The 15917-nt window shown below is 43.2% G+C and overlaps 1 protein-coding gene across 1 annotated transcript; it reads left to right on the forward strand.

Moving 5' to 3' along the window:
- The first annotated feature begins 532 nt into the window (after nt 1–532).
- Nucleotides 533–15305, forward strand: APOD (apolipoprotein D). Its single transcript, XM_066241458.1, has 5 exons — nt 533–685; nt 3994–4144; nt 7307–7428; nt 10695–10783; nt 14830–15305. The coding sequence occupies exons 1-5, from the start codon at nt 585–587 to the stop codon at nt 15063–15065; spliced, it is 699 nt and encodes a 232-aa protein (XP_066097555.1). The 5' UTR covers nt 533–584; the 3' UTR covers nt 15066–15305.
- The last annotated feature ends 612 nt before the right edge of the window (nt 15306–15917 follow it).

The raw sequence follows: 15917 nt of genomic DNA on the forward strand, positions 1-15917 counted from the left end.
TTTCGGCTTTTAGCCCTCACTGTTACAGAACTGGTCAGCTGCCCTACAGCCCCAGCTCTGATGGCATCTGAAATGACAATCTTTCCTTCACAGTGGGGAGACTGAGGCACGGAGAAATGAGTGGCTTGCCCAGGGTCACATGGAAAGCCAACTCCAATTCCTAACGTTCACTCTGCTGCCTGAGCCACATTCCAGGCCAGGGACCAACTGGGGTGGAATTCATGCTCTATTTCAGGAAATAGAATTGTTGATTTTTCATTTACACAGAAATGAAAAATAAATATCAGATGTTTGAAAACATGGTGCAATTCTTACTGGAACTCCAAAGTACACTCTGACTGAGAAAATTAAATTTAAAAATCTACAGAGAGAGAAAAAAAAGGATGTTTTGAATGAAACCTCTCTCACACACACATGCACAAATATCTCATTGTTTTTTCTTCAGAGAGCAGCTGTGAAGGAAATTGGGGGAGGGAGATGGACAAAGCATTCCATCTTTGTTTTATACAGAGCTAAGCTTTTAGTCCAGCCTTCCTGAACTGTGGGGGGTGTGGCGTGCGTTAAAATTGAACATCAATGACCTGATGAAGCTTATAAAAGAACTTGGGAGAAGCCAGTCACCAATAAAAGGCATTTCAAATTGGATGGTTTTGCATGTGGAAACTGCCTTCATCTTGATAAAAAGGTATGTACCTGGATTTTCATTTTTACTTAAGATAAATAATGCTTACAATAGAGACGGTCTTGCCCTTCGATTGCCCTTCTTCAGCTAAAGATCATCACTAACACGATTATAAGACTGATGTACTGCTCACTGTGCCAAAAGGGCCACTTAACTAACATGAGTGAAGGCTTGTGCCAGTAGCTTTGCAGACGTGGTCTTTATTTTTTTCCCTCAGATTTACAAGGTAGATATTATTAGTGCCATTTTTCAGATGAAGAAACTGAGGTTCAGATATCTTAAGCAACAGGCCCAAGATAAAATCGCCAACAAATGCCAGAGCTGGGGTACCAAACCAATGCTGACTCACCTCAAAGTCTTCTCCCTGCACCATGCACCCCCTCTGTGCTGTCAGAGGGCTTTCCATAGACCAGTCCTGCACTAGATGAATGCTCGGGCAATTGTTATCCAAACGTGCATTACAGTAACATGCTGAAAAGTAAACTGGAATTCATCGTATGGATAGAAAATGCGTTTAACAATATGGCACAAAAATATGTTCCTCAGATGTTTTCCTGTTAGATTCAATAGCTAAATGGGTGTTCAAGACCCATTTACTTGTGGACATGTACTGCACTTTATCATGTGAAGTCTAAAAATGTAGTCCTTAATGTTCTGCAGCTTCTTGAGATCAGAGACGAGGTCCACGCTAACACGCAGGGGTTAGGAGTGCAGAGTCCTGGGAGATGTGGAGTAAGTTCTGGCTTCACAGCTTACCAAGAAGTAACCTGGGCAGACTGGCCTCATTGAGCACAAAGAGGCCAGCGCAGGGTCCTTCCAGAAAGGAAGTGGTGGAAGTTCAGCACCTGACACACTTGAAATACTGAGGCCAGGGCTTCTGGGTGGGGAAGCTCAATGTAGGCAAGCAGTGATTTTCAGAGTCAGTGCTGGCCCAGTGGATGCACCTCAGTAGAATGATTTTTTTAAATTATTTACTATTCAGTTAAAACTAATATTTAAATCACATTTCTTTTTAAAAGTTTTTAGATTCTCATCATTAGGACAATCTTCCTATTAGTATTAATTGGAAAACGCAAAAATATGTCATATATACCCAAGTTCACTTAATAATATGATTTAAAATGTGATTTACCCTCCGTAGGTACTCAACAAGTATGGGGTGAATTAGAATGGAAGGGGCATTGAAAAACTGATGGGTGCTATCAACCCTTTCTCCCAGAACAAAAGGTTAAATACAAGAGTAAAATTACTGCAATAAAGAGGTTATCTTTGGAAGAGATGCAATCAAGGGGAATTAGCCTTGCTCAGAAATCCTCCTACAGAGTTAAAAAGCGGGTGTCAGCCCACAATAGAACATTCTGTGATAAGACAGTTGTCAGAGTAAGAAGGGGAGCTGACTTCTGGTGCACCCGGCACGTGAGGAAGACAGACCGTCAGGGTACAGAGGCGGTGTGCGGGCGGAGGCGTGGCCCTGCCCGGGGCGCCGCAGAACGGGCAGCTGCCCGTGCGGCCTGAGTCCCAGCTCTCTGCCCCTCTGGGTGTCAGCTTCCCCGTCTGTACGCCTGGGAGGAGGGGTTGGGTAAATGACCTCTGAGGTCCTGTCTAGTTTGGGGGACCCTGTAGAATGTGTAGACTGTGTGGCCCTCCTCTGGGGTTAGATCTTCTGGGCCAGGCACTGAGTGTGGCACCTACTGGGGGCCGAGAGCAGAGTTCCAGGGGTGTGAGAGCCTCTCGGAAATGGATGCAAAGTTTTGTAGGTTTAGACTGCAGTTTCTGCAAATCGATCAGCCCCGGAAAGGTTAAAATGCAGGTGCTGTTTACAAGACGGTAGGGGTGACAGGAAAAGAAACCTCAGAGACTAAGAAAGGAGGTGTCCTGCCCCCCCCCACACACACACCCAGACTTCCTCAAGGCCGAATCAGTGACCCTCCTCCCAGTTCCCCTTCATCCCCTGCCGGCAGCTTTTATTCATTATGTAAGTTTTCTTTGAAAACCAGCTAGGAAACCTCCAGAAGAAAAGCTATCGATCACTAAAGGTTATTTGAAGGTTTAGAGACTCATAATAAAGTGGTTATAATTATTCCTATTATGACACATCCTTTTAAATGCTCAGATCTGAGAACATTTTGCTTGCCTCGATTCAGTCCTCCCTAACACGGGGCGGAAGGCGAAGAGCTGGAAATAGCTCTGTGCAGCTACAGGCAAGGCGCCACACGGAAGAGAACAGACTGCAAGCAAGTCAGTGAGAGAAGCAGGGAGCAACTTGGGTGCTCAGGCCCCACCAGCAGCCCTGCGGCCCCCACCCCACCCGTGCTCCCTGTTCCTCCTCAAAACAACTTCCACTGGAAGGGTGCTTTGGGCCGAAATGCTTGTTGCAAAGCTACCAGCCAGCTACTAGTCCTTCTCGAGTTAAATACACATCTATGAAATACAGCCTCAATAAAATGTGAAGGAAAAGAAAGAAATTCAGAAAACAATCATTTGTTTCTGCTTTTCATAGTAACAGTGATTAGCATTTATTGAGCATTTTCTCTGTGTCAGACGCTGCTCTAAATGTTCTTTATTATCTCATTTAATTCTCACAAAATGTCATGAGGTCGGTATTATTATTATTCCCACTTTATAGACCTGGAAACTAGAGCATGAATTAGCTAGTTATACTTTGCGTGTGGCAAAGTCAGAATTCAAATCCGGTCAGGGTGACCGTGGGGTCCCCAGCCCACTGCTGTCTGTTGAGGTTTCCGGGCCTCCTCCTGGGCTGGTAAACATCTCAGCAAGATGGCGGCAGGGGGTGAGGGTGGGGTCAGCGAGGCGTTTCTCCTTTGAACTTCATAAGATACTAAACGTTATGCTTGGTTTATTTTCACTTTTTCTCTCTCATGGTTCACTTGACAGCTTTGATCTCTCCCCTTGCCTATTCCCTTGCCCCAAATTGTTTCTGTTCTTTGAAGTTCTCTACTGTGCCTGACACTACAGGGTTCTGTGGGTGATCCAAGGAGAGTCAGACACAACAGTGTCTGTCCACCCTTGACAAAAGCCTAATTAGGTGAGGGGGACAGACTGCAAAATAAATTCAACCAACTCTAATACCAGGCAGAGTGTGCTCTAATGCAGGGACAAAGGTTGTAGAGAGAGGCTCAGAGGGGAAGAAGAGCTCACAGCATTGCTGACAGTTCAGGTGGCCCTGGGGGTGAGGGGCTCAGATGGGCTGAGTTGGAGGACTGCCCACAGAGGGACCTGCCAGCCCAGCCCAGACGTCTTCCTCCAGTGACTGCTCAGAAGACTCAAGGTGCTGTTTCCTCCAATTCCAGGTTCCACCTCCAGTCACCTAGCCCCAAGATGGTGATGGCGCTGCTGCTGCTTTCTGCCCTGGCTGGCCTCTTCAATATGGCGGAGGGGCAAGCATTCCATCTGGGGAAGTGCCCGACTCCTCCGGTGCAGGAGGATTTCGACGTGAATAAGGTGTGGTAAAAGGCTAACCTCCCACTTCTTTTGCTGTCTCCTGTTTGAATAAGCTTCCCCCCACAAGGCTCAGTTTTACTATTCTGCTTTGATGGCCACCACAAGATTAAGGGTAGACACTTAACTTATTTGTGGGTCCCCCAAAGCTGACTGTGAGACAAGAATCAGGAGCAGGGAGTTTTTGTAAGATGATCCCAGGAGGCAGGAGTGAGCATGTAGGGAAAGTGAGACAGAAAAGGCAGCAAAGCATTGAAGGGTGGATTCAGGGACAGGGGACCCTTTTCATGTACTTATTGGAAACTGTGTCTATTCAAGTTCTTTGCCCATTTTTCAGTTGGGTTGTTTACCTTTTCATTATTGAGGTATAAGAGTTCTTTATATTTTTTAGATACAAATTCCTATGATATATGATTTGCAATTTTTTCTTCCATTCCATGGATTCTTTTTATTTTATGGATACATATATAATTTTAATGTTGATTTTAATATTAATAAAAATCTAACTTCTTTCATTGCTTGTGCTTTTGGTGCCTTGATTCAGTCCTCCGTAACATAGGGAGAAAGGCGAAGAGCTGGAAATACCTAAAAGTCATTGCCTATTCCAAGGTTGTATAGATTTACTACATTTTCTTCTAAAAGTTTTAGATTTAAGTCTGTGATTCATTTTAAGTTAAATTTTGCATCTAGTGTGATATAGGGCCCCAACTTATTCTTTCACGTGTGGATATTCAGTTGTCCCAGAACTATTTGTTGAGAAGACACTTACTCATTGAGCAATCTTGGCATCCTTGGCAAAAATCAATTGATCGTACATGTAAGAGTTTATTTTTGGACTCTCAATTCTATTTTATTGATTTATATAGTTATCCTTATGTCAGTATGATACAATCTTGATCACTATAGCTTCATAGTTAAGTTTTGAAGTTAGAACGTATGAGCCTTCCAACTTTGTTCTTTTGGCTGCTTTGAGTCCTTGCATTTCCACATGAAGTTTAGCATCACCTGGTCTATTTCTGCAAAGAAGACTATTGGGAGTTTCAATAGAGATTACATTGAATCTGTATGTATATAAATTGCTATCTTAACAATTTTATGTCTTCCAACTTATGAATTTAAGATATCTTTCCATTTACTTAAGTGTTATTTAATTTCTTTCAACAATGTGGTTTTCAGAGTACAAGTTTTATGTTTCTTTGGCTAAATTTATTTCTAAATATTTTATTTTTTTGATGTTATTGTAAATGAAATTTTCTTAATGTCACTTGCAGATTGTTCACTAAAAGTGTAGAAATATATTTGATTTCTGTATATACATCTTTTATTTTATTTTTTTATTTATTTACTCATTTTTAGAGAAGAGAGGGAGAGACAGAGAGAGAGAGAGAGGAGAGAGACAGAGAGAGAGAAGGGGGGAGGAGCTGGAAGCATCAACTCCCATATGTGCCTTGACCAGGCAAGCCCAGGTTTTCGAACCGGCGACCTCAGCATTTCCAGGTCGATGCTTTATCCACTGCGCCACCACAGGTCAGGCTGTATATAGATCTTGTATTCTTTAATCTTGATGAATTTATTTGTTAGTTCTAGTAGTTTTTGTGTGTTTGTGGATTCCTTAGAATTTTCTGTGTACAAAATCATGTCATCTGCGAATAGACATAGTCATACTTTTTTTTTTCCAGGGTTCTTTTTAAACATTGCTTTCTCCTGTATAGACGGAGAAATTGAGACTCTAGAACCTAGAAAAAGCAAGAAAACAGATTCTCCTCTAGAGCTTCTGGAAAGCAATACAGCCTTGGCAGCATCTAGCTTTTAGCCCAGGGAGACCTGTGTCCGACTGCTGACCTGCAGAACTGTAAGAAAGGAAATTTGTGTTGTGTTAAGTTTAGGGTAACTTATTACAGGAGCAAGAGAAAAGTTATAACTTTCTCATTTTTAACTTAATATGTACACTATTTGCACCCGACTCTTTTTATTAATTCTATCTTGGAGATAATTCCACATTGCTCTCTTAAAAGAGGATGTATAACATACCACTGTATAAATGTGTCCTTTCTTTGCTCAGCTTCCTAACTAATACTCACTGATATTGTTTCCTGTCATTTATTATTACAAATTGTACTGCAACAAATAATCTTATACATATATCATTTTTTATTATCAGAAGATACGTTCCCAGAAGTGAAATTGCCAGCCCAAAGAGCACATATATATTTAGTTTTGCTATATATTGCCAAATTACCCTCCATGAAGGTTATAAATTGGTTCAGTCTCTATGCAAGGCAGTATATGGAACCAGGAGTGTGCCTGTCCTCACCCACACAGTTGCACACTTCCCTTAAAGTTGACTGTGTACACAGAAGTCAGGATCTGACAGCAAGCCCCCAGTGGAAGAACAATACAGGTCTTCTAAATTCTGACCATCTGTCAAAGCCTTTGTGACCAACTCCCTGTGTAGGGTCATATGTGGAGAATTCATCCACCTTTAGAATACCACAGTGAGCATATTTGACTTTGTACACAATTTAAAGATGCCTTGAAGAATCATAAACATTTGAGATGGCACCTTACATCACCTAGACCAGCGATTTCAACCTTTTTTATCTCTGAGACAAGATGGTACACATAAACTAATTATATACTAAAATTTTATAGCACACCAAGAAATACTTTTTGCCAATCTGACAAGAAAAAAACAAGTATAATTTTGATTCATTCACACTAGATGATTATTTTGTGTTGTCTATTGTCATTTTTTTATTTGACAATCTAAGGGAAAAGAGGTCATTGCTCCTGACTGAATAGTTAGGTATTGCATGTTTTAAAAATTCTTGCAGCAAACTGTTTAAAAACTGCTGATCTAGACTATCCCTTCCTTTGACAGAGTTTCAAATTTCACACAGATTTTGGCTGAAGGGGACACTGAGACCATATCTAAAGAAAGAGTACCTTAGGAATAGAATGTGACATTCAACCAATGTCCACACATCCGATTCACTTAATTCTCCTTTGACTCAATATCTCGCTCAGTTGCCACTGGGAACAATGCAGTCCATTTTGCCTAGTTTCCCCAGAAAAAGGCTCTGCTCTGAAAGGCAACAATGGAGAAGAGTTTGCAGGTCCCCAGAGAGTCACAGGATTTTGCTCTACTTGTTGTTGTCTCTGCAGTATCTTGGAAGATGGTATGAAATTGAGAAGATCCCAGTGAGCTTTGAGAAGGGAAGCTGCATCCAAGCCAACTACTCACTAAATGAAAACGGAAACATCAAAGTGATAAACCAGGAGCTGAGGTGAGTGGCTGTGGTTTCAAAGGCATTGCACATCCTGGAGCCGGCCCTGCAGAGAGCTGTCCCGGGGTGACTGGGTGTCCTCGCAGGCCAGTTCAGGGCGGAGTCCGTCATTGCTGGGGCTGGACTGCCTGCTCACAACAGACCTGAGAGGAAAGCTTTTGGCAGGCAGGACAGTGGGGACCAGAAGTCACTCACTCATTTCCTTGCTCATTTGCTGACCACCTATTGTGCACAGGAACCTATGAGAGGCAGTAGGAACTCAATGGTAATCCAAACTGTAGGGTTCCTGTTCTCACTGCAAAATAGATACTCTGGTAGCAAAGGACATCAGGGACCATCTTGTCTGACTTCCAAACCAAGAGAGAAGCCATTTCTATATCATCTACTAACAGAGGGCATCCAGCTTTGCTTGACGTTTCCAGGAACTGGGAGTGCATCACCATCCATGACAGTTAATCCCATCTCTAAACCAGCCTTTGCTGTTAGAAAATGCCTTGTCTTACCAAGCAAGGATCAAGCACGTATGTAGTCACACTCTAGGTTCTGTGAACAGGTTTTCCTATAGAAGTGTACTTTTCTATTACTGAGGGCTTCTCACAGATTGATGTTTGGTCCCAAAATTTGCACTTTGAAAAGCCACCAAAAACTTTAAAAAGCTTCAGGAAAACTCCTAACCACCCCTCATTAACAAAGATACCAACAACAATAAAAACAATAATTCACAGTTATTATTTCCCATGTGCAAGGTACATGTGTGTGTGTGTTTGTATACACACACACACGTGTATGTACCTATATGTATGGGTGTGTATACACTATATCGACTTAATCCCATAACAACCCTGAGGTAATGCTATTATTAACTCCATCTTTATGGATAAAGAAACTGAGGTACAGAGAAGTAAAGTAACTTGCCCAAGGGTCACACAGTTTATAAGTGAGGAAGCTGAGATTCCAACCCAGGAACAAGTGAGATGGGAAGAGAACTGAAGACAGATAAAAGAAAGGCTGGGAATGTAGGGTTGTCCTCCTAGTTTCCTATGGGATCTGGGAATTGTGTTCAACTCCAAGAAAACAGCCACTACCTAGCTGGGAAGTCACTCAAGCTCAAGGGACTTTCTGAGGCCATCCGATGATCCACTGAGCTTCCTGAGAGCCAAAACACAATGGGTTGACTCCCTGATCCTGTGTAAACCAAAGAAACAAAGTAAGGACCTTGGGAGCTTCTGGGGGAAAAATTCATCTCATTTCAGAGCCCAAGAAGGGCTACAGGAATCGAGGTGCGGACTCCCAGAAGATATCATGGGAATTTTGTAGGTCCTACGGTTGCAATGACTTTATTCAAATATTTTGTCCTACTCCAAGACCAAGAGTCAGTGACACAAATCCCAACACCCATGTGACCCCCCCCACCTCTCTTTCAGAGTTGGCCAGGATTCTGAGTGTTGTGTTGCTCTGCCCTTATGGTCATACCTGGTTAAGATACAAGGGGACATGAAGAAAGGCTTGCTAGTTCAGGATTCTGGTTTAGTTTCTCCTTCAAGGAGTACCACAGAGTGAGTGGAGGGCACAGCATGGAGTCTGAGCAAAACACCACCCAGTGTCAGAGAATATGAGAAGCAAAGCAGTTGGCACAGGGCTGGGAACTAAAGGGCTTAGGCTTCTGAAAAAGGCTGCCCGGTTTCAAATCCTGGTTCTGCCACTTACTAACAACATGATCTTAGGTTAATTGTAATAATGCTGCCTGCCACCTTAGTAAAATTGCAATACTCACAGCACTTCCCCCAAAGGGCTTCCTGAGCAAGAGTGAAGCAACACATGTAAAGCACTTAGACCAGTGCTTGGCATACAGTAATCATTTAATAAATACTTCTTATCGTTGTTAATCTGTTGCTACCCTTGAAAATACTCATGCATTTTCCCATGAACAAGTTATGAGTTTATGGTCAGAGTGGTGTTTTAAAAACTGTTCTAGAGCACAACGCAAATGATGGTAAAAGAGAAAGCCTAATGGGAAGAGATTGATTTGTTGCTATGCAACTGTATGCAGATAGACATGGACTGTCTTCCTAATGGCTGAGTTCCCAGTGAGAGAGCAGGGATGTCTCCAGCCATCTTTAATGATAAACAGACAATGCATCCAGGACCGTCAGAGTACACTTCCCACCCTCTCTGACCTGGTGCTTGTTGTCTGGTTTCTAGGACATCCATCACCACTGACCATAGCCGACTTTCTGACACATACTACTTTCCTAATTCTAGTCTGCCTCCTCGGGGGCTGATGAATGGGCAGCTCCTCTCCTGGCTTCCTAGAAAGAGCACCTGAGGTCTGAGCACCCTCCCTGTGTGCTGCCTCCATCCCAGGCCTTTCCCTTCTCTCCTGGGTCCATGGGAGTCACTGGACAGTGTCCAGAAATGGGGCCTGTTCCCTCCAAAAGAGTGAAAGTGTTTCATACAATCTAAGGCCATCAATTATATATACATATATACCATTTTATATACCTGTACTACTAAGAAAGAAATGATACTGCCTTTCTAAGTATAGGATGGCATTATTTGTAAGAAGCATGTCATTTCCTATTTAATGTCTCTGAGATCTGGATGCACCTGAGAATCACTGAAATAAGGTAAATGTTTGCTTACTGCCTGTTTTTACCTGACCTACATCGAAAGCCCCCACACTTGATCAGAAGCTTGCGGGACCGGAAGGGTCTCAGCGTTCACGTGCATGAAACCTTTCGTGGGAAAGATGATGTCACAGGAGAGCACTAAGGCAGAAAGGGGGTCTTACAGATCTCCAGACTCCACGTTTCGCATTATTTACAGTAATCAAGTCAGTCCTTAGTTTTTTCTTTGGCCCATTCTCATTTTTAAAGAAGTTGTTGACTTTTTAAAAAGTGAATTCATAGTGTACGAGGTTGTTTTGTTTTCCTTTCTTTTTTTTAACTTCCTCTTTCTGGAGCTTGCTGGCCATTGCATAGAATCCAAAAAAGAGTGTTGAAGTACAAGGACTTAACATGTATAGTATCCAGTCCTGGAGCACTGCAGTCACTGCTTCTCATCGCTAAGGCTGTCTTCCTCCATTTGGGCTCAAAGACAGTCTCTAAGGAGAGGGGAAGAAGGGAGCTAGACTCTAGCCTGCCTTCGAGATCCTCTGTAACCAGAAGTCACAATGTTGGCCATTATGGTTCTTAATGTAACAAGTCTTGCCTTTCATTGATTTTTGGCTTTCAATGAGTTCAGGTTATTTTTTTAACTTATCACAGATCTGATGGAACCGTGAATCAAATTGAAGGTGAAGCCTCCCAGGTCAACCTCACAGAGCCCGCCAAGCTGGAAGTGAAGTTTTTCTGGTGTAAGTATCCCCTTCTCTCAGAAGGTTTCAAGGACAGGAGATAGGAAAACTGAGGGCTAAAGCCCTGGGCAGAAGCACTCGTGCCACATCTGAGTGTCATCCATAATGATTCAACACATAATTATTTATGGAGTACCTACTACCTGCCGGGGACTGAGCAAGGTGCTGGAGATGCAGTGGTGAGGAAGGCAGAGCTGGTCCTTGTCCCTGGGGAGCTTATGCTCCAGTGCGAATACTGACAGGTACTCAGGTAGTTTACTATAAAACTCAGTGAGTGTCTCAATAGAGGAGGCACAGATTGGAGATGGTACTTTAGCAGCAAGAGACCCAATCCAGTCTTGTTTCCCAGAGGAAACTGAAGCCTGAGAAATTAGTAGTTATTAGCAGAACAACTAACATGTACAAAAGCCTGGAGATGAGAAATTGACAAGAGTGGAGGTCAAGTTTGAGTCCTAGCTCTGTCTGCTACTTCCCAGCCACATTGTTAGGGTCCCTGAGAGATATGTAATCACAGGCATTTGCCGTCCGAATTCTGGGCTAACTGAGGAATGGACATAGGCAACAGAGAAGGCACCATATATTAGTCTTGTTGCTAATTATATAGATAGACTGGAGAGTTCAGCTCAGAACTGTGAGACTTTCTAATGCCGAAAGTGCTTGGGAGCCCGCAGACACTGAAGGTCACCAGCTGGCAGAGGCATTACACCCGCCTCCCCCATCACCCACAGACCAAGGGCCTAGAATGGGGCAGGGAGAACATTCTCTCACTATAGACCAAGATGGGAGTGCTAGGAGGAGGAGAAAACAGTTCCTCCCACACATATGACTGAGGGCAACTAACTTCACATCTACTCCTAGTGTTGTGAGGATAAACCAGATATGACATGCTCTGTAAGCTGTAAAGGGCTTTGTACAGGTCTCCTGTGATTTCTACAAATAAGAAAGTGATGGAAAGTTAGGTGATAAAAGCAAGGTCACTGGACTAAGAGAGCCAGAGTTGGGACTAAAACCCATGTCACCAAACTGTCAAATGAAGGATGGGAATGGGAGCGAATGTCAAATATTATGTGCGCAACCTTCATAAGGAAGTCTTCAACAGGAACTGAATGAGAGGCAAGAGTTGCTGAGGAAGCAGAGAAGCAAGAGATTCACTGCAGTTGAAGGGGTCAGATGTTTGCATTGGGTTCTGCAGGGTGTGTGGAAGATTTGGGGGGAAGATGTTCCAAGTGGAGGGAATGGCACGAGGAAAGGCCTGAAGGGTCCGTGGATCTGGAGACAAGACTGGGGAGGGTCTCCAATGCCAAGTTAGAGAGTTTGAAGGCCCTTCCATAAAAATAAGAGACTGTCAAAGTTTTCTAATAAAGGGACATGGAAATTTACTGAAAGGAAAATATCCGGGTAAATTTCTGCTTGAGTGCTCGACTCTATGGGAGAAAGACAGAACGTGTACCCTTGAGTGTATGCCAAGTGGGGCACGGTGGGGCAGCTGACGTGTACTTGGGGCTGAGGAGCTCGGTCAGCTGGGAACACAAAGCAGCTGGAACTCGACGGCAGCAGATATATGGTGAATATACACTGTCACGGGTGAGCCAGGCAGGTGGCTCTAACAGTGCTAGAAATGTAAGTCAGAAACAGTACTTAGTCTAGCTCCCGCAGCCTTCCTCGTCCGGGCTTCCGTCCAGACATCCTCCAAGCGCCCTTTTGTTTTTATTTTTATAAACAGGTAGAAAGTCAGAAGTAAGAAGGACCTTGGTGGGTGGTCATCTGAACTAGTCCTCTTGTGTGGTCCTGATAATCAGCTGGGTCCTTGACCCTGGCCAAGCTCTAACCGTGCTCATACTGTCATCTTTGTCCAGCGGCTTAGCTTTGGTTTGACTTGGCAAACAGTGGGATGCTTAAAAACCAGGGAAGCAAATCACCCAGGACAGAACATGTGTCCAAGCCTTGTGTTCTAATGGGGTCAGCACACATCTTTCTCCCATGTGGGTCCATCTTCCTCTCCACATTAACAAGCTGTGCTATGAGTTTTTTGGTTTTTGGTTTTGGGATTTTTTGTTGTTTGGTTTTGGTTTTGGTTTGGCTTAAAGTTTGGTTGTGGAGATTCAGTTTATAGAGGATGTTCCTGGATTCTGAGAGAGAGGGGAAATCCTCCATCTCTCCTCTTAAGAACCCCTTTAATCTTAGGCTTTCAATGCTATACAGTAACAATCGATGAATCTTTGTAAACCCTTTGCAAGGAAGAGTTTGCAACCTGTTACCACCTGATTAACCATATACTTAAGAATGAAAGAATTTTGAAGGGCAGGCAGGAAGAAAAACAAGCAAACCAATGAATGCTAGGCCCTGCCTCCTCCTTTGTCCAAGTTCTAGAGGAAGCTGGGTGGTGCTGACTCAGAAAGCCTGAGGCCCCTGACTTTACATTCTTGACCAGGGGTCCCCAAACTACAGCCCGGCCCCCGGGCCACATGCGGCCCCCTGAGGCCATTTATCCGGCCCCCGCTGCACTTCCGGAAGGGGCACCTCTTTCATTGGTGGTCAGTGAGAAGAGCACATTGACCATCTCATTAGCCAAAAGCAGGTCCATAGTTCCCATTGAAATACTGGTCAGTTTGTTGATTTAAATTTACTTGTTCTTTATTTTAAATATTGTATTTGTTCCTGTTTTTTTTTTGTTTTTTTTGTTTTTTTTTACTTTAAAATAAGATATGTGCAGTATGCATAGGGATTTGTTCATAGTTTTTTTAATAGTCCGGCCCTCCAATGGTCTGAGGGACAGTGAACTGGCCCCCTGTGTAAAAAGTTTGGAGACCCCTGTTCTTGACTCTGCTTAGCTAAGTGGTGCCTTCAAATGCACTAGTTTGAAGTGCAGCCTGTCAGTCTAGAGCAGTGGTTCTGAAACTTCTTAATGTCGGGACACATTTAAAATCTTACAAATAATTGTAGGAGCACTATATACAAATTTCTGAGAAATATGTTATAATAATTAAGTCAAATATTAAAGAAAAAATATATAAAATCCAAGTATGCTTTTATGGTAATTAAACAAAATATGGCAAAATTAAATTTATTCTGACATTAAAAAACATTTTTATGTTAAATTTTTTGAGTTATGCTTTTTAGAATTTGTAAAAAAGAGGGATTAAAAAATTTTAAAAAGTTATCTTTTTATATATACAGATACATTCTTAGTAAGATTTAGTAAATTTGGCAAGTCCCAGTGCAAATGTGTTTTTTCATTCTTGTGTTTATGAGAAACATGAGCCTGATGTGTCCTAGCAATTTCTTCAATGTTTGGGCATATATTTGAAAGGTAAACTCTAATTTCCTCATCAATACATTGAAGAATTCCTCTCTTTTTACTCTTAATTGTGTTAAGTGCAGAAGACCCCCACCATACATATCATTTTAACTTTACACCAAACAAAGGATAGAAGAAACTTGCCTCCAGTCTTTCCGGGGAACATGGGGAGTAGTGTAAACAATCCAGCACCACAGCTTAACAGCCTTTTGCAACCTAATCAGGCAAGTGAGGTGGGGGGTTGGGCAGACTGTCAGCTTACAGCCAATTTCCCGCACCTCTGTCCCCAAAAAATCTAAACTCCAAAAACCCTATTAGTTTTTTGGTCCCCAACAGGCACATATTTCTCTGGAATACCATAGGGCACACCAGAAAACCTTTTAGGGTGCACCAGTGCACCCTGGCGCACACTTTTTGAGAACCACTCCTCCCCCACCCCCAGTTACTAGGGGTTTCCAGAGACCAACCTGCTACCAGGACCTACGAGGGAGGATTCAGAATGTTAGCTCTGAACTCTGGTTTCATATTAGAATCATTGGAGAGCTTGTAAAAGTACCAACCACTTCCACATCAGAATCCAGGGAGGGGCAGAGGTGGGGCCAGTACTTTTCAAAATTTCCATAGGATTCCCAATAAAGCCAGAATTAAAAGACACTGATCTAAAAGAACCAGGACCCCAGAACGTGTTTCCATGGCCTAAAGATTGAGTTTTGTCTTGCTCCTAACACTGCCCTTCTCTGGTTCTTAGTTATGCCTTCAGCTCCGTACTGGGTCCTGGCTACTGACTATGAGAACTACGCCCTCGTGTATTCCTGCACCACCATTGTCTGGCTATTCCACGTAGATCATGTTTGGATCTTGGGAAGAAACCCGTATCTCCCTCCAGAAACAATAACCCATCTAAAAGATATCCTGACCTCTAATAGCATTGACATCGAGAAAATGACTATCACAGATCAGGGAAATTGCCCCGAGTTCCTGTAACAAGGCTCTAAAGGGAGTCTGCATCCGTTTGCTTTGCTTTGCCCCCCATCCCACTTCACCTCTCATAACAACAAATCAACCCACTATGTCTAACCATTGCAAACACAGAAGGGAACTTTGACAGCAAAAGATAGTGGAGAGGAACTCAAGGAAGGTTGGCCCAAACACTTAGCCATACACTGCCTTGTTACCTTGCTTTAATAATAAACTTTTTTGCTGACCTGCTGTGCTCACTGTAAATTCTGAATTGGATCAATTATTGTGGATTTTTAATTATAAGCTTATGTTTGGAAATCATTAATCAGTTATGTTGAAAAAACTAAGCCCTGAGCAATTTAAGTTTAAAGATAACAACCTGTTTCTGGAAAGGGAGAGCTGGTGGCAAAGGCATGTTCTCTGTTCTCTGTGCCCTGGGTCCAGGTGCCCCTTCTGCATGAGGCACTCCTCTGGGGGAATCATGTAGGGTTTTAGAGTCTCTGACAGGCAGTTTCCTTGAAACATTTACTTTGTCATCAGGAGGTCTTCAGAGTCAGGCTGAGGAATGGGACCGACCATATTTGGGTCTGTGCAAGAACTTATGGCAATTTTTTAAAAGAAAATGAATTTTGGGGGGAGATCTTTCATTCAACTAATATTTAATGAGGCCCAACTGCATTCCAGGCATTGAAAGTACAGAATCGGCCCTGGCCGGTTGGCTCAGTGGTAGAGCGTCGGCCTGGCGTGCAGGAGTCCCGGGTTCGATTCCTGGCCAGGGCACACAGGAGAGGCGCCCATCTGCTTCTCCACCCCGCCCCCTCTCCTTCCTCTCTTTCTCTCTCTTCCCCTCCCGCAGCTGAGGCTCCATTGGAGCAA

Source organism: Saccopteryx bilineata, chromosome 8 (assembly GCF_036850765.1).
Source record: "Saccopteryx bilineata isolate mSacBil1 chromosome 8, mSacBil1_pri_phased_curated, whole genome shotgun sequence".
Taxonomy (NCBI): Eukaryota; Metazoa; Chordata; class Mammalia; order Chiroptera; family Emballonuridae; genus Saccopteryx; species Saccopteryx bilineata.

Bases quoted from the DNA above. Each gene is read 5' to 3' on its own strand.
- APOD (XM_066241458.1), top strand. From the start codon at position 585: ATGAAGCTTATAAAAGAACTTGGGAGAAGCCAGTCACCAATAAAAGGC. The intron at 686-3,993 runs GTATGTACCTGG...CTCCAATTCCAG, and splicing joins GCCTTCATCTTGATAAAAAG to GTTCCACCTCCAGTCACCTA. The intron at 4,145-7,306 runs GTGTGGTAAAAG...TTGTCTCTGCAG, and splicing joins AGGATTTCGACGTGAATAAG to TATCTTGGAAGATGGTATGA.